This window comes from Macaca nemestrina, chromosome 1 (assembly GCF_043159975.1).
Source record: "Macaca nemestrina isolate mMacNem1 chromosome 1, mMacNem.hap1, whole genome shotgun sequence".
NCBI classification, from domain to species: domain Eukaryota; kingdom Metazoa; phylum Chordata; class Mammalia; order Primates; family Cercopithecidae; genus Macaca; species Macaca nemestrina.
The window spans coordinates 227,916,107-227,932,312 of NC_092125.1; the positions used below are offsets into that span (position 1 = coordinate 227,916,107).

General features: G+C 56.8%; 1 protein-coding gene across 8 annotated transcripts; it reads right to left on the reverse strand.

The window, feature by feature from the left end:
• Positions 1–54: 54 nt before the first annotated feature.
• On the reverse strand, positions 55–13,742 carry LOC105479644 (ring finger protein 207). Of its 8 annotated transcripts, XR_011606319.1 has the most exons (19): positions 13,412–13,742; positions 12,988–13,178; positions 12,204–12,336; positions 10,664–10,808; positions 10,493–10,574; positions 10,346–10,421; positions 10,136–10,261; positions 9,708–9,754; positions 9,393–9,465; positions 9,253–9,321; positions 8,753–8,821; positions 8,573–8,670; positions 7,337–7,523; positions 6,913–7,162; positions 6,661–6,726; positions 5,897–6,014; positions 4,709–4,836; positions 2,395–2,493; positions 1,860–1,940 (listed from the first exon to the last, which is right to left on the reverse strand). XR_011606319.1 is itself a non-coding variant. In XM_011737744.3 (18 exons), the coding sequence occupies exons 2-18, from the start codon at positions 13,176–13,178 to the stop codon at positions 802–804; spliced, it is 1,983 nt and encodes a 660-aa protein (XP_011736046.1). In that variant the 5' UTR covers positions 13,412–13,725; the 3' UTR covers positions 55–801. The 8 variants fall into 8 exon arrangements, 6 of the variants coding, with proteins under 6 accessions (XP_011736046.1, XP_011736052.1, XP_070923489.1 ...); XM_011737744.3 differs by lacking the exons at positions 2,395–2,493; positions 4,709–4,836 and adding an exon at positions 55–973 and having other exon boundaries at positions 13,412–13,725; XM_011737750.3 differs by lacking the exons at positions 2,395–2,493; positions 4,709–4,836 and adding an exon at positions 55–973 and having other exon boundaries at positions 6,661–6,712; positions 6,977–7,162; positions 13,412–13,721.
• Between the last annotated feature and the right edge of the window lie 2,464 nt (positions 13,743–16,206).

A 16,206-nucleotide genomic window follows, 5' to 3' on the forward strand; every position in this document is an offset into this window, starting at 1 on the left:
AAACATGGGGAAAAGCAAAACTGCCCAAACCAAAGAACCTGAAATTACGGCCTGTCAGAGTCTCTGGGTTTTATTATTGACAAATGATTACCTTTTAAAGAAATAACCAGCCGGGTATGGTGGCTCACCCCTGTAATCCCAGAACTTTGGGAGGCCAAGGCGGGTGGATCACCTGAGGTCAGGAGTTCAAGAACAGCCTGACCAACATGGAGAAACCCTGTCTCTACTAAAAATACAAAAAATTAGCCGGGAGTGGTGGCACATGCCTGTAATCCCAGCTACTCGGGAGGCTGAGGTAGGAGAATTGCTTGAACCCGGGAGGCAGAGGTTGTGGTGAGCCGAGATCGCGCCAATGCACTCCAGCCTGGGTGACAGAGCCAGACTCCGTCTCAAAAAAAAAAAAAAAAAAAAAAATTGGCCAGGCACGGTGGCTCACTCCTGTAATCCCAGCACTTTGGGAGGCTGAGACAGGTGGATCACCTGAGGTCTGGAGTTCGAGACCAGCTTGGCCAACATGGTGAAACCCCATCTCTACTAAAAATACAAAAAATTAGCGGGGCATGGTGGCAGGCACCTGTAATCCACAGCTACTCGCGAGGCTGTGGCAGGAGAATCACTTGAACCCAGGAGACGGAGGTTGCAGGGAGCCGAGATTGCACCATTACACTCCAGCCTGGGCAACGAAGAGCGAAACTCCGTCTCAAAAAAAAAAATTTTAAAAACAATGGGAACAACCTTCTCTCCAGTGTCCCAGTCTTGTGCCTGCTCTAAAAGCCTGACCCTGGGGACCTGTCCCATTTGCTAAGTCAGGTGTTCCCTCCATGTGGGGATGTCACCCCTGTTTTTCTGTTTGGATCTGTGATGATCCTTATTTTTGAGTAGAGGCTCTTCCGAGAGGCCGTTCGGAGCCCAGCTGTTTCCTTTAGGCTCTGACGTCTTCTCTCTCTTTTCCGGGACACTTCCTGGGTTATTCCTAAAGGGACAGCCTCATGTGAGCCCAGCCCGCTCCCCCATTTCACCGTATCCCTGCACTAAAACCCACTTGGGCGAAAGCTCTCAGAATGGCACGTCTTCCTGGAAGGCCTCACTGAGTGACCATGGTTCAGCTTCAGAACCAGGAAGGCTCTGTCTCCGAAAGGATCTTGTCTACTGAGTAGGAGCTGGTCCCCAGGGACGACTGTGAGTTGCTGAACCATCAGGCTGTGTCAGTGGTTTCTGGTGACATTGCATTTTGAATTTGGAAGCATCTGAGCTAATAAATGGCAGCTGTGCAGGGGAGGCTGGGGCCAGACTCTGCTCTATCACCAGCCACGCTGTGACTCTGGCCACTTCAGCAACCCTCTGTACACCCCTAGGCTCTTCCAGTTCTGATTCTACAGTGCTGTCCTCTGCCCTGTGACTGACTACGTTTTCCTGAGACCAAAATACACAAAGATCAGCCTGTGACTGTGTCGTAGGTGTTACTGCACAGCCGTCTCTTCCTCTGGCAGGTATTGGGGTGCACACTGTGGCTCTGGGGAACAGTCCTCGGTCATTTTCTCATTTCAGTGACCCGAGTCCCCTAGCGTCAGCATGTGCAGCTCCTAGTGGTGAAACTGGAAGCAGGCAGCAGCCACGGCTGTTTATAATGGTAAAATGGGGTCGTGTCTATCAAAGTAACACCTGTTTTATCTATGAGGTCCCTTGTTTAAGTTACTCATCTGGGCTGAGAGCCTCTCTGACCCCTTGTTTTACAAAGAGGCCCAGGCAGGGTCCCAGAGCTGGAGCCAGAGGGGAAAAGCCTGGAGTTTCCTTTGTCATCCTGTTGGCCTCAGAAGCCACATCGCATGCCCGCTCTCTGGTGGAGAGACTCGCTTTACCTGGCTGAGGCCGCGCTGTTCCTGCTGTCGTCGTGCGTGTTTTGTAGACTCTCTGACTGCTCATCCACGGGTGCCTGAAACCTGGCAAGAGAGTGGGCACCAGAATCTCAAGGGAGCAGAGCCAGCTGCTGCATGGCCTTAAGCTCAGAAACCTCAGAACCAAACTCTGCCACCACTCATGCACCCACCTAGCGTTTCATTCTTTTGCTCCTCAAATATTTACTAAGGTCCAGCGGTTGGCGAGGGCCAGGCCCTGCCCTCATGGAAGCTGTGTGTTGGTTGGGGCAGACACGCTGAGGGAGGGAAAGGTGTGTGGTACAGGGCGCCAGGGGGACCTGCCTTAATCCAGGTGGAGTGGGGAAGGCCTCTGCAAGAGTACTCCCTTGTGCTCAGAGCTTCCAATCTGCCTCATGGCTCCAACCCTGCCCCACTCCTAATATGAGCAGATACTCAAGGGGTGACCTGACATCTGAGAAAAACCTTCAGCCTGGAAGACAGAAACCTACACAGGCTTAGAGGGCGTGGTGGCGCACACCTGTAATCCCAGCTACTCTGGAGGCTGAGGCACAAGAATCGATCGAACTTGGGAGGTGGAGGCTGCAGTGAGCTGAGATTGGCACCATTCCACTCCAGCCTGGGCAACAGAGCGAGACTGTCTCAAACAAACAAACAAAGACCTTCACAAGCAAAAAGCAACTGGGAGGAAACACTTCAGGGAGAAAATTTCCAAAAGGAAAAAAACCGTCGGCCTCAGAGGGGTAAGATATTGTGTCCATGAAACACCAGGATACCATCAAAAGAAACAGGGTACAGAAGGAGCTGTTGGAAATGCAAAACAAGATAGCAGAAATGAACTACTTAATGGAAGATAAAGATGCCTGGCACGGTGGCTTACGCCTGTAATCCCAGCATTTTGGGAGGCTGAGGCGGGAGGATCACTTGAGCCCAGGAATTTCTTTTTTTTTTTTTTTTTTTTGAGACGGAGTCTCGCTCTGTCGCCCAGGCTGGAGTGCAGTGGCCGGATCTCAGCTCACTGCAAGCTCCGCCTCCCGGGTTCACGCCATTCTCCGGCCTCAGCCTCCAGAGTAGCTGGGACTACAGGTGCCCGCCACCTCACCCGGCTATTTTTTGTATTTCTTAGTAGAGACGGGGTTTCACCGTGTTAGCCAGGATGGTCTCGATCTCCTGACCTCGTGATCCGCCCATCTCGGCCTCCCAAAGTGCTGGGATTACAGGCTTGAGCCACCGCGCCCGGCCTTTTTTTTTTTTTTTTTTTTGAGTGAGACAGAGTCTTGCTCTGTGCTCCAGGCTGGAGTGCAGTGGCGCGATCTCGGCTCACTGCAAGCTCCGCCCCCCCGGGTTCACGCCATTCTCCTGCCTCAGCCTCCCGAGTAGCTTGGACTACAGGCGCCCGCCACCTCGCCCGGCTAATTTTCTTGTATTTTTTTTAGTAGAGACGGGGTTTCACCGTGTTAGCCAGGATGGTCTCGATCTCCTGACCTCGTGATCCGCCCGTCTCGGCCTCCCAAAGTGCTGGGATTACAGGCTTGAGCCACCGCGCCCGGCCGAGCCCAGGAATTTCAAAACCAGCTTGGGCAACATGGCAAGACCCCATCTCAAAAAAAAAAAAAAAAAAAAAAAAAAAAAAAAAAAAAAGGGCCGGGCGCGGTGGCTCACACCTGTAATCCCAGCACTTTGGGAGGCCGAGGAGGGCAGATCACCTGAGGTCGGGAGTTCAAGACCAACCTGACCAACATGGAGAAACCCCGTCTTTACTAAAAATACAAAATTAGCCGGGTGTGGTGGCACAAGCCTGTAATCCCCCCCGCTCAGGAGGCTAAGGCAGAAGAATAGCTTGAACCAAGTAGGCGGAGGTTGTGGTGAGCCAAGATCGCACCATTTCTCTCCAGCCTGGGCAACAAGAGTGAAACTCCATCCAAAAAAAAAAAGGGAAATGGGACAGAAAAGGTAAATTAGAGGGCCAGCCCAGGGGAGCCAATATCCAACAACAGAAATTTCAAAAAGAAAAAGTGAAGAAATCAACAAATTGAAAAAGAGGCTGGGAGCAGTGGCTCATGCCTATAATCCCAGCACTTTGGGAGGGCAGGGCGGACGGATCACGAGGTCAGGAGATCAAGACCATCCTGGCCAACATAGTGAAACCCCTGTCTCTACTAAAATACAAAAAAAAAGGCCGGGCACGGTGGCTCACGCCTGTAATTCCAGCACTTTGGGAAGCCAAGGTGGGCGGATCACGAGGTCAGGAGATCGAGACCATCCTGGCAAACACGGTGAAACCCTGTCTCTATTAAAAATACAAAAAATTAGCTGGGCACAGTAGTGGGCGCCTGTGGTCCCAGCTACTTGGGAGGCTGAGGCAGGAGAATGACGTGAACCCGGGAGGCGGAGCTTGCAGTGAGCTGAGATCGCGCCACTGCACTCCAGCCTGGACGACAGAGCGAGACTCCGTCTCAAAAAAAAAGAAAGAAAAGAAATATTCCAGCCTGGCGAACTTGCCAAAACTCCATCTCTACTAAAAATACAAAAATTAGCAAGGTGTGAAAAAAAAAAAAGAAAAAAAAAAAAAGAAAAAATTAGCAAGGTGTGTTGGCACGCACCCGTAATCCCAGCTACTCCGGAGGCTGAGGCAGGAGAATCATTTGAACCCCGGAGGCGGAGGTTGCAGTGAGCCAAGATCACGCCACTGCACTCCAGCCTTGGCGACAGAGCGAGACTCCATCTCAAAAAGAAAGAAAGAAAAAAGAAATATGCCAGAACTGAAGATCATGAATTTTCAGGTTGAAAGGGCCTGCCAGTATCCAACCTAATGGATGGAAATAGACTCTCACCAAAGTGAAATCTCAGAACACTGGGAGCAAAGAGAAGATTCTACAAGCTTCCACAGAGAATTAGTAGGTCGCATTACAAGGGTAGGAGTCTGAGCGCCTTCAGACTTCATGAACAACAACCATGGAAGCTAGAAGACAAGAGAGCGAGAGAATGATGCCTTTGAAGGAGAATCCTTCCCAATCTAGAATTTCCAATCTAGAATTTGATACCCAGTGAAACTGTCAAGTGTGAAGCTAGAATGGAGGCACTGTCAGACCCAGCCACCCCAAACACGCACCTCCTTCGCACTCTTTCTCAAGAAGTTACCAGGAGGTGGGCTCCCCCAAAACCTGACAGGCACTTCACCACACGGGTGGTGAAGGGAGAGCCCAGGCTCCAGTCATTCCCTAGACCTACAGGGCAACCAGTCTACCCTGGGGCCCAGTGACTCAGAGACGGGAACACTGAAGACTTGCCACCAAGACCCCTCTGACACTGGAACCCCGGTGATGCCTGAGTACAGTGCTGAGAGAGCCTGGTCAGGACTCTGCACAGGCTTGGCCTGTCTTACATTGATGAAGTTCCTGCCCTCCATGTCCTGCTGCCTGGATCAGCCCAGTAGGACCCTCGTGACACCCTTAGGAAGTGCCTTCTGCTTTCACCTACTCTTGAGGGTTGGAGGGACCAACTATGATCCTAAAAGCAGAAACTCAGAGCAGCCCACTCACTGTGACCACGCTTTTGCAAATGTCCGGCACCTGGTCCGCCCAGATGCCCCAGCTGAACCTGCATGACCTGGCCAGCTGACTTCCCTGAACGGGGTCCTGTGGGTGTGGCACCTTTCCCACGCATTTTTTTTTTTTTTTGAGACAAGGTCTCACCGTGTCGCCCAGGCTGTAATGCAGTAGCGTGACCTCAACTCACTGCAACCTCTGCCTCCACCTCCCAGGTTCAAGCGATTCTCGTGGCTCAGCCTCCCCAGTAGCTGGGATTACAGGCATGAGCCACCATGCATGACTAATTTTTGTATTTTTAGTCGAGATGGGGTTCCACCATGTTGGCCAGTCTGGTCTGGAACTGCTGACCTCAGGTAATCTGCCCACCTCAGCCTCCCAAAGTGCTAGGATTACAGGCGTGAGCCACCGCACCCAGTCCCCAAGCACATTCTGAAGAGTCTCAGTGGCCCTGGGAACACCCCTTGGCCTCACCTGGGCTCCAGCCGCTCCTTCACCTTGGCAATGGAGCGGACGTAGGGCGTGATCTGCTTGGTGATGGTGGTCAGGTAGGCATTCTCCTGCCTCAGCTGGAGAAGGTCATGGAGCTGGGCTGTGGGGCCAAGGCCAGAGCATGCGGTCTTAATCCTGAAGCACCTGGCTTCAGGTTTTCTTTTCTTTTTTTTTTTTTTTTTTGAGACGGGGTCTTGCTCTGTCACCCAGGCTGGAGTGCAGTGGCCGGATCTCAGCTCACTGCAAGCTCCGCCTCCCGGGTTCACGCCATTCTCCTGCCTCAGCCTCCCGAGTAGCTGGGACTACAGGCGCCCGCCACCTCGCCCGGCTAGTTTTTTGTATTTTTTAGTAGAGACGGGGTTTCACCGGGTTCGCCAGGATGGTCTCAATCTCCTGACCTTGTGATCCGCCCGTCTCGACCTCCCAAAGTGCTGGGATTACAGGCTTGAGCCACCGCGCCCGGCCCAGGTTTTCACTCAAGCCAGGCACCATCTAAATATCCCGACCATTTCCATGGTGACCTCTAATTAAAGAGTGAGGCACTTGGTGGGGGCATTCTTCTCAATGAGTCCTGACCCCACATGCATCATTTGGGGCCGGTTAGCAGCCGGGAGGCACAGTCAAGCGCTAAGGTGAGGAGTGTGGGGATTTGCATCTGGTTAGTGGCCGACCCTGACTTCCTCCCCTGCTAGCATGTGGGTTAGCTCGGGGACAGGGGGTTCACTCAGCAGCCAACTTCCTGGAACCTTCATAAATCTCCTGCTCATTAGCCACTTGCTGATAGGATTCCTCCCAAATCTGAAAGAGAAAAGCTGGACATTGGATGTGGCAGTGAGCTGGAATTTACAGTGGTGGCACTGCTATCTCTAGCTACTCGGATCTACAAAGCACCCCCCAGCCAGGTCCACGGGATTCCAAGCAGCAAAGACTCCCAGGCTCCAGACCCTGCCACATGAGAGTCCTATAGGGCACAAGCCAGGTTCTCTTTCCCTGCTTACTGTTGGGGTAGCCCAGGTGTCCCCTGACAGGTGGGACTGGAGTTAGAGTCTTTGGGAGGGCTACCTCCTGGAAGACGACCCTCATGCCCTCTAAGGAGGTGTGCTCCGAGGCGATCTGCACGTCCAGTTGCAGGGACTTGCTCAGGACGTCTCCCATGATCTCCGCCTTGATGAGCGAGTGGTGCTTGGTGAGGTCTCGGTGCAGCTCCTGTACCTGGTCCTTGAGGCCCTGCATCTCCGCCTGCAGATGCTGCACAGGGAGGCTGTGTGAGAGCGTGGGTCACCCTGGGCTGTTTTTACTGCCAGACACTCGGTGGAGGAATCGCTCCCAGGTTCAGCAGCTGGGACAACTCAATTTTCCTGAGCGTACCTTGGTGAGGAGTGGGTTAGGACATTTCCCCCCCGCAGATCCCTGCCCGCTCACCCTGTAGGTGTCCTCATAGTGGCGGCAGTGCTCTGTGAAAGGCGTGTTCTTGCCCTCTGCCAGCAGCACCTTGGTGCTGATGGACCGGTGCAGCGTAGGCTTTTGGACGGGTGACCCGGACATCTTTCCTACTGGGGAGGGGCAGTGGGGCCCCGTCAGCACCTTGGGGCCTAAGCCCCCTGCCAGCCTGAGGAGAGAGCCAGTGTGGATGCAGGGGTTGCAGAAGTCTGCCCCTCCCCTGGCCTCCCAGGGCAGCCCCCTGGACTCTTCCGGGCTCTCACAGCCCTCTCCACCACCTGGAGCACAGCAGAGCCACCAGGAGCTTTGAAAAGCCTGGGGCAAGGCCTCACCCGGACATCCACATCTATTTTTTTTTCTTTTTTGAGACGGAGTCTCGATCCGTGCCCAGGCTGGAGTGCAGTGGCGAGATCTCGGCTCACTGCAAGCTCCGCCTCCCGGGTTCACGCCATTCTCCTGCCTCAGCCTCTGGAGTAGCTGGGACTACAGGCGCCCGCCACTACACCCGGCTAATTTTTTTGTATTTTTAGTAGAGACGGGGTTTCACTGTGTTAGCCAGGATGGTCTTGATCTGACCTTGTGATCCACCCGCCTCGGCCTCCCAAAGTGCTGGGATTACAGGCATGAGCCACCGTGCCCGGCCCCATCCACATCTGTTTTTTAAAGTCCCTGGAGTGGGTTCCAGGGTGTGGGGCCAAGAGCAAGTCCATCGGAATGCTGCCAGGGCTAGGACCGAGTGAGTGGTGTGTTCACTTCTATGCTGGACACAGGAAGTGGGGGCCCAGTCTCTCTTAGTCTTTGGGGCCCCTGGGCACACACATGCTGTTTCAGCATTTCTCCTAACTCCTCCCCAGATGAGTCCAGGAATCAGGCCCCCTATGACTTCAGGCCACCTAGGTGGCGGTTAGCCCAGCCCCAGGTGCCCCACCCCAGGGGAGGCTGCAGTGGCGGTTGGGGGCCTGAGTCCTCCCCTTCTCCTTTAGCGGAGCTCCGAGTCAGGTCTGCCATGGACTTCAGATCCAGAGCTTCCTGCTCCCCTACTTAGAGGACTCGCCCTGGCCACCCCCTGTGCCCAGACACTGTGCTGGGAGGGTGTCGAGCTGGAGGAAGGAAGGGTGGCACCTGGCTTTTCCCTGGTAATCTGGCCTCTCAGCACCCACCCTCCCCCACACCTCAGTGTTGGGGACCTTGTGCCTGGCCTCCCCAGTTGCCGCTCACATGTTAGCACCACTTGCAGCAGCTGTCACCCGACGTGGCCCCAGCAGCAGCAGCGGCTCCAGGCAGCGTGCGAACTCGGCTCGGTGGTCACTGGCAATCTGGGCAGTAGGATGGGGTCATGAGGTGGCCTCCACTGCCCTGCGGGTCCCCCGACCCTGGCCCACCCAGGCCACTGCACACCTTGCTGCTCCGCACAGGCCTTAGGCGGTACGGCCGCGTGACGATGCCCTGCAGCCTCTCCATCAGCTCCTGTGGTAGTGAGGAGGGCCTCAGGCCGGTGGAGGTGTGGCAGCCGGGGGCAGGAAGAGGGGAGATGGAGGCGAAACACATCTGTCTTTGGCACTTGACTTGGTGTCCCTTAGCGGTGCCCGCCCTCTTCTGGGACTCATCCAGACAAACCCCCCACCCCATCCGCAAATCCATAGGAGAGGGAGCGGCTGGACTCCAGTGGTCACTCCACCCCATGGGGGACTGGAGGCTCATGACCCCTTCCTGGCTTCCCTGTCCTTGTAACAGTGGCCCTAACTGGTTTGCAGATGATGGAGTTGGGAGGGGGTCAGTCCCGAGACCCCTGGACCAGGCTCCAGGTGACAGGCTGCCCACTCCTGAGTTGGTGGCTTTGGTCTACAGGGTGGGCTCCTGGTGGGGAGGGGGCATCTGCAGGAGCAGAGGAGACTCACATAGCCCAGGTCCAGGAACTCAGCCTTGGTGGCCAAGCTGAGGAAGGAGGAACAGATGACCAGGTGGACCTGGGGGAGGAGACGCTGCTCAGTGCCTGGCCGGGGAGGAGGGACCCACCCGCACCCCAAGCTCCCTGTACCTGCAGGGTGGGCAGCAAGGTGGCCAAGTGAGAGAGCTGCTCCTTGAAGGCCTTGTCCTTCTCTTCGTATTGGCTGGGGGAAGGAGGCTGCCTGGTCTCCAGGGGGCCAGGAGCAGGGACGGGCATTTCCATCCCCCCAGCCATCTTCGCATGTCCGTCCCCGAACCCCTTCTCTGCACCCTGAGCCATGCTGCCCTCCTTAGCTGGGAGGACATTTGGATGTCTTGCTCCTCAGGGTGGAATGCCCAGGTTCGGAGCTGAGGGCATGGAGGCCAAGGGGTTTCAAAGGAAGCAAGCCCCCCTCCCCCAACTCACCTCTGCACAGCCTGCAGCAGCACCGCTTTCCTCTCTGCCAGCCTGTCCTGGGAGAGATGGCGAGCATGCTCTTGATTTGTGCCCCAGCCCTGCCACCTCCCACCATGCCTACCCCCCGGACCCCCGCCACCTGCTGGTTACGCTAGGTATCTCTCCAACCTACCAGCCCTGCATCCACTGCCTGAGGGCTTGGGTCCTCTCACCCTAAATGTCACCTCCCCAGGGAAGTCTTTCCTGACCACCTCACATCCCCACCACCAGCCTGGAGCAGGCCCTGGTTTCCCTTCCCAGTTGTCCTAGCAACTCCAGGAAAGTGCTTGGTGCAAGGCCTGCTGCCCCACTACGCTGGAAATCCACAAGGCCTAGGGACCGGCCCTGTGTCGCCAGTTCCCGGCTGGGTCGTTTATTCCCCATCCCCCACCCCTCACCTGCATGCTGCCGAAGAGGGCGTGGATAGCGTTCTCCTCCTCCGCAGCGCTGTGCCGCACCTCCTCCACCATGGCCTGCAGCAGCGCGATGGCCTCCCGCGTGGCCGTCTGCAGGGCCTTCACGGCCTGGGGACAGGGCGGGGTCAGGCTCGCGAGCGCCGCCGCGCGGCCCCACACCCCTGCCCCCGCGCGCCAGACCCCTGCGCTCACCAGCACCGCCTGCTCCAGCCGCTCACAGCCCTGCACGTAAGCCGATTCCAGGTCCACGCAGTGCGCCCGGCTCTCCCTGCGGGAGGCGGCGGGTGAGGCCCGCTCCGGCCGCCCCCAGCCCCCTCCCCTTGCGTCCCCGCTACGCACCCCTGCATGTCGCGGAAGCAACGGATGCACAACAGCAACTTCTTGTCGGTGGAGAACAGGAGGTAGGGCTCTGCATGCAGCGCTGCGGGGGCAGCGGGCGGTGGTGAGGGCTCCGGGCAGTGCCCGCCCTGTTCCCACCCCCAGGTCCCCGGTCCCGCAAACCTCACTCACTGCACTTCTGGGGCACGTCGCGGCTTCGCTGACCCAGGGCCACGATGTCGTGGCGCGCGAACATGCGTGCTCGGTGCGTCTCATCGCGGCAGCGCGCGCACAGGGGCTGTCCGCACGTGTTGCAGAAGTACGTGGTCTCCACGTCCTGCGGACCGAGCGCGGGCTCAGGAGCGCCAGAGCCCGACCGCGGCCGGCGCGGGAACCGCAGCCGCCGGGTGTCATTGCGCGTGTTTGTCCCAGCCGTGGCGGAGTGCGCGGCTAAACGCAGCTCTTTCCTGTAATCTAGGCGCTTGGCGCTCTGATATACTCGGTTTACAGATGAGGGCACTGCGGCTCAGAGGCTGATTAAGTAGGTCCGTGGAGTGGGGTGGGGGACAGGAAGAGAGGGCAGAAACTGCCTTTATAAAACATTTCACCGAGGCGGGGTGTGGTGGCTCACGCCTGTAATCCCAACAATTTGGGAGGCCGAGGCGGGCGGATCACCTGAGGTCAGGAGCTGGAGATCAGCCTGGCCAACGTGGCAAAAGTCTGTCTCTAATAAAAATACAAAAATTAGCCGGGCATGGTGGCGGGTGCCTGAAGTCCCAGCTCCTCAGGAGGCTGAGGCAGAAGAATCACTTGAACCCGGGAGGTGGAGGTTGCAGTGAGTCAAGTTGGCGCCACTGCACTCAAGCCTGGGCAATAAAGCAAGACTCCGTCTCAAAAAAAAAAAAAAAACAACATATATATATATATATATTTTTACCTGCAACAAAAGGGGTGTGAAGGCCTCTCACGGCCCTCTTGGCACACTCAATAGTGGCCAAAAGGTGGTGAACACCCTGGCAGTCTGGAGTCACACCTGGGCGGGGGAGGGGAAGAGCAGTGAGAGCTTTAAGGTTCTCCTCCCCAAGCCAGACCCAGGGCTGGAGTCCAGGGCTTGGCTTGCAGCCCTGGTATGGGCACATGCAATGGCTGACATAACAGGCCCTACCTGCAGTCCCTACCTCTTGCTAATCCTCTCTGTACCTCTGGGTCACACATTTCTCAGCACTTGCCCTGAAGGCTGGAGCTTTTGCCCTGGTCGGGCCGTCCTCCTGGGATTCCCAATACATTTTCTGGTCTCCACAGGCCAGAGTCCCCCGTGCCCTTTACAGCCCAGAGGGAACAGCATGCTGTCCCATCTCCCCTGGGCTGTAGCTGCTTCTATGCCACTTGGGTAGCAGAGGCCCTTCAGGGTCGGCCCAGGCCTGCAAACTGGACTGCCCTTCCTGTGCAGGTCCACAACTCCACCCTGAATTGGGGATCAGAGAGTTCTCCCCAGATCGAACAGCCTTAGCTCCTGCCACTGTCTGGACACTGGCTCAAGTCCCTTGTTCTGGACCTCAGTCTCCCCACTGGCATAAAGGGGTTCACAATCGGGGCCAACATGCCCTAGGGAGGTGCTGGAGAATCCACTGCCAGGTCATCCTCTGAAGATATGCTGGGTGCATGTGCAAGCATTGGGGACTGTGTAATCTGGTACCCTCTACTCCTCACCCGCCCGCCCCGCCGCCCCTGCCTGCTCGCTGCACTCCAGGTCACAGTTGGCACAGCGCACCGCCTCCACGCCATCCCCCGAGCTGTCCACCAGGAACTGCAGCAGCCGGTCCACCGGTGGGAGCCCGCTAGGACCCTTCACCACCGTCTGGTGTCTGCAGAGAAGCCCAGGCCCTGAGATTCTGACACCCCTTCCCCAAGGCTCCCCACCCCCGCCCCTCACATTCCAGGCTGGAGCTACAAATAGCTGTGTTGGGAGGTGGGGTGCACCACAGCTCTGGGGTTTGCTATAAATATCACAGCCAGTGCTCACCCTGCCCTGGTCCCTACCCTTGCCCAGTCCTGGGCACTCCTGCAGACAGTGGGGTTGGTGCCCCTAGTATCAAAAGCAGAACCTGCCCCTTGGCATCCTCTCACAACATTGGGCAAATTAGAGCCACTCCTGGGTTCCTTGAGTCCACATAACTGTAACTGTGTTTTGTGGACCTAAGACTTCTAAGACCCAAAGCGAGTTACTGGGAGTGTCTTGACCAGTGCTGGAGCCCCACCCCTACCCCCTAACTTTTGATGGGAGGTCTTGGGCCAGTAACTGCAATCTCCAGGCCTCAGTTAAGCTGATCTATAAAATGGGCTGAAGCCTGCAACTTCTGGCCAGGAGAGCTAAGGACTGGGTGCAGCATCTCCCAGTCGTTCTGCCTGAAGTTGGAGCCTTACTCTCCTGGCACCTGGGTCCCAGCTCGGGCAGAGCCAACCTTGGGCTGCGGGGATGGGGTCTGGGGGGTCTTTGGGAACTTTGGGACACTTACTGGCACAATGGGCAGGTGAGGCGGCCTTCAGTCGCGCGGCCACGCAGGCAGCCGGCGCAGAAGTCGTGGAAGCAGTCCAGAAGACACGGGCGCTCGTACTGCACGTGGCACAGCGGGCACACCAGCGGGTGGACGCTCGGGGCGTCCAGGGAGCTCGGGCCCTCCAGGGGCCCGAAGATAGCTCCCGACATCTGCAGGGACAGCACAGGCGGGCGGCTGGGGCGCGCACGGAGCCCCGCTTGAACTCCCGCGGCCCCTCTGCCCGGTCGCCCGCGCCCTCCCTGTTGCGTCTGGACCCGACGGGGCGTCCAGAGGTCATGGAGTGGGGAGCCGCTAGGGCCCGGGTTAGGGCTGGGGCCTGGAACGCCCCGGCGCAGGGAGAACGGGCAGTGAGGACTAGCGAGTGGAGGGGCCCTGTACCTACCCGCTAGGCCGCTTTACTGGGAGCTACCCGCCCTCCGAGCTTCTCCCCCACGGTCCAGCGCTCCTAGTGCGGCTCCGAGCCGCGCTCTGAGACCCCGCGCTGTCGCTCTGCCGAGGAGTTGCCGGCCCTGCAAGGTCAGGCTCGCACCGGGCGATGGTTCCTATCCTACGCGGGGCCTCGCTCTGCCCTGGCCTCTCCTACCTCTCCTCACTCCCACCCTCGGAATTCCCCGCCGGCTGTCCTCTGGGTGACCCGCAGGAGACGCCCCTTCCGGCATCCACCTTCCCCAGGGTGGCAGCTGCCTTACGGCGCGGCGGGGCCGAACCGACCTCGGCGCTCGCCATCTGCTTTGCGCTCTGGTTCCGGCCCGGCTACTCCATCCCCAGCCCGCAGGGAGGAGAAGCTAGGACGCCAAGGCTCCAGGGACGGTGCCAGGCAAGGGTGAAAGGGTCGGACTGGCCCCTGCCCGGGATAACAGAGTCCCGAGCCCCAACACCAGAGCGCCGCGCAGAGCAGGGCCAGAGGACCTTGGCTGCGGGGTCTTCAAGGGTGTAGGGCGGACGCGGTGGCTTGCGTCTGTAATTCCGGCACTTTGGGAGGCTGAGGCGGGCAGATCGCTTAAGGTCAGAAGATCGAGACCAGCCTGGCCAACGTGGCGAAACCCCTTCTCTACTAAAAATACAAAAATTAGACAGGCGTGGTGGCGCCCGCCTGCAGTCCCTTTGGGAGGCTGAGACATAACTGCTTGAACCCGGGAGGTGGAGGTTGCAGTGAGCGGAGATCCCGCCACTGCACTCCAGCCTGGGCGACAGAGCGAGACTCTGTCTCAAAAAAAAAAAAAAAAAAAAAAAAAAAAGTCCAGACCCCACCCCCACCGCCGCTATTCCCTGCTCTTCCATCCGATTTGGGTCTGAACAGGTCATCGCAGCCGCATTTCCTCGGCGGCCAATTGCGGGCGCCAGAGAGCAGCGGACCCCCCTCCACCAGCGCTTGGCAGGCGGAGTGAGACGCCCTGGAATCCTAGCCCTGCCTTTCGCTGGTTGTGAGCTCTCGGCCATGTTACAGACCTCTCAGGGCCTCAGGGCTGGGTTAAAATAGAACTGGTGTCCTGATAATGGGCGAGGCCCCAGTGGAATAATGCCCGTGAAATACACATACTGGGCGTCCACTTAATTAAGGCCCCATCCTCATTGCCTGCCAAGTTCCCAAAAGAGGGATGGGTTTGGGTGGGAGGTTGAGAGGGGAGGCTCCCGGCCTTTCCAGCAGTGCCCCCTCTGCCGTCGGGGCCTGGCAGATGCGTGTTGATCCCAGCGTTTTCTCCAGCACGCCCTCGCTTCCTGTCTGTGTTATCCTGAGTGTCCTAAGAGCAGCCCGTTTCTGCCCCTCTTGCAATTACAAAGTCAAACCCAGAGCCTGACCCACAGTAGTGCTCAATAAAGGCTTAGAAAAAACTCGGAGCTATTTGAGCTGTTTTCGCTTTGTTTTGTTTAAGACAGGATCTCACGCTGTCGCCCAGGCTGGAGCGCAGTGGCGCGATCATATCTCACTGCAGCCTCGGCTTCCTTCCACCTCAGCCTCCCAAGTAGCTGGGACTACAGCCGTGCACCACCACGCCCGGCTAATTTTGTTTTTTTTCTTTTTCTTAGAGATGGAGTTTTGCTCTTGTTGCCCAGGCTGGAGTGCAGTGGCATGATCTCGGCTCACTGCAACCTCAGCCTCCCGGGTTCAAGTGATTCTCCTGCCTTAGCCTCCCGAGTAGCTGGGATTGCAGCTGCAGGCCACCAGGCCCAGGTAATTTTTTTGTATTTTTAGTAGAGATGGGGTTTCACCATGTTGGCCAGGCTGCTCTTGAACTCCTGACCTCAGGTGATCCGCCCACCTTGGCCTCCCAAAGTGCTAGGATTACAGGTGTGAGCCACTGAACCCAGCCTTTTTTTTTTTTTTTTTTTGTATTTTTAGTAGAAAAATAAAAAGTACAATGTGCTGCACACATTGGGGATTTTGCCGTGTTGCCCAGGCTGGTCTCCAACTCCTGGGCTCAAGCACTGTGCCTGCCTTGGCTTTCCAAAGTTGCTGGGATTACAGACGTGAGCCGCCTTGCCTTGCCTTGAGCTGGGTTTTGAAGGATGCGTAGGAGTAGGAGTTTGCTAGAAGAAGGAAGTGAATTCTAGAGAGAAACTAGTTGTTCTTTTGAGGACTGTCCCTAGCCCTGGTTCTATTTATGGACCAAATCATAATGACAATAGTAGCAATGGCTAATGTTTATGGGCCAAGATTCTTTTTTTTTTTTTTTTTTTTTTTTGAGATGGAGTTTTGCTCTTGTTGCCCAGGCTGGAGTGTAATGGTGCCATCTCAGCTCACCAAAACTTCCGCCTCCCGGGTTCAAGCGATTCTCCTGCCTCAGCCTCCGGAGTAGCTGAGATTACAGGCATTCGCCACCATACCCAGCTAATTTTGTATTTTTAGGAGAGACGGGGTTTCTCCATGTTGGTCAGGCTGGTCTCGAACTCCCGACCTCAGGTGACCTGCCCGCCTTGGCCTCCCAAAATGCTGGGATTACAGGCATGAGCCACTGCGCCCAGCCTCTTTTTTTTTTTTTTTTTTTTGGGCAAGGGGAGGGAGGGTGGGGAGATATGGGCCAATATTCTAGTCTAAGCTGTTTAACTTCTTCTTTTTTTTTTTTTTTTTTTTTTTTTTGAGACGGAGTCTCGCTCTGTCGCCCAGGCTGGAGTGCAGTGGCCCGATCTCAGCTCACTGCAAGCTCCGCCTCCCGGGTTTACACCATTCTCCTGCCT

Excerpts from the sequence above, each read along its gene's own strand:
- LOC105479644 (XM_011737744.3), bottom strand. The coding sequence starts at position 13,178 with ATGTCGGGAGCTATCTTCGGGCCCCTGGAGGGCCCGAGCTCCCTGGAC. Across the intron at positions 10,422-10,492 it reads TGCTTCCGCGACATGCAGGG|GGAGAGCCGGGCGCACTGCG; the intron begins GTGCGTAGCGGG and ends CGCCTCCCGCAG. Across the intron at positions 1,941-5,896 it reads AAGGAGCGGCTGGAGCCCAG|GTTTCAGGCACCCGTGGATG; the intron begins GTGAGGCCAAGG and ends CTCTCTTGCCAG.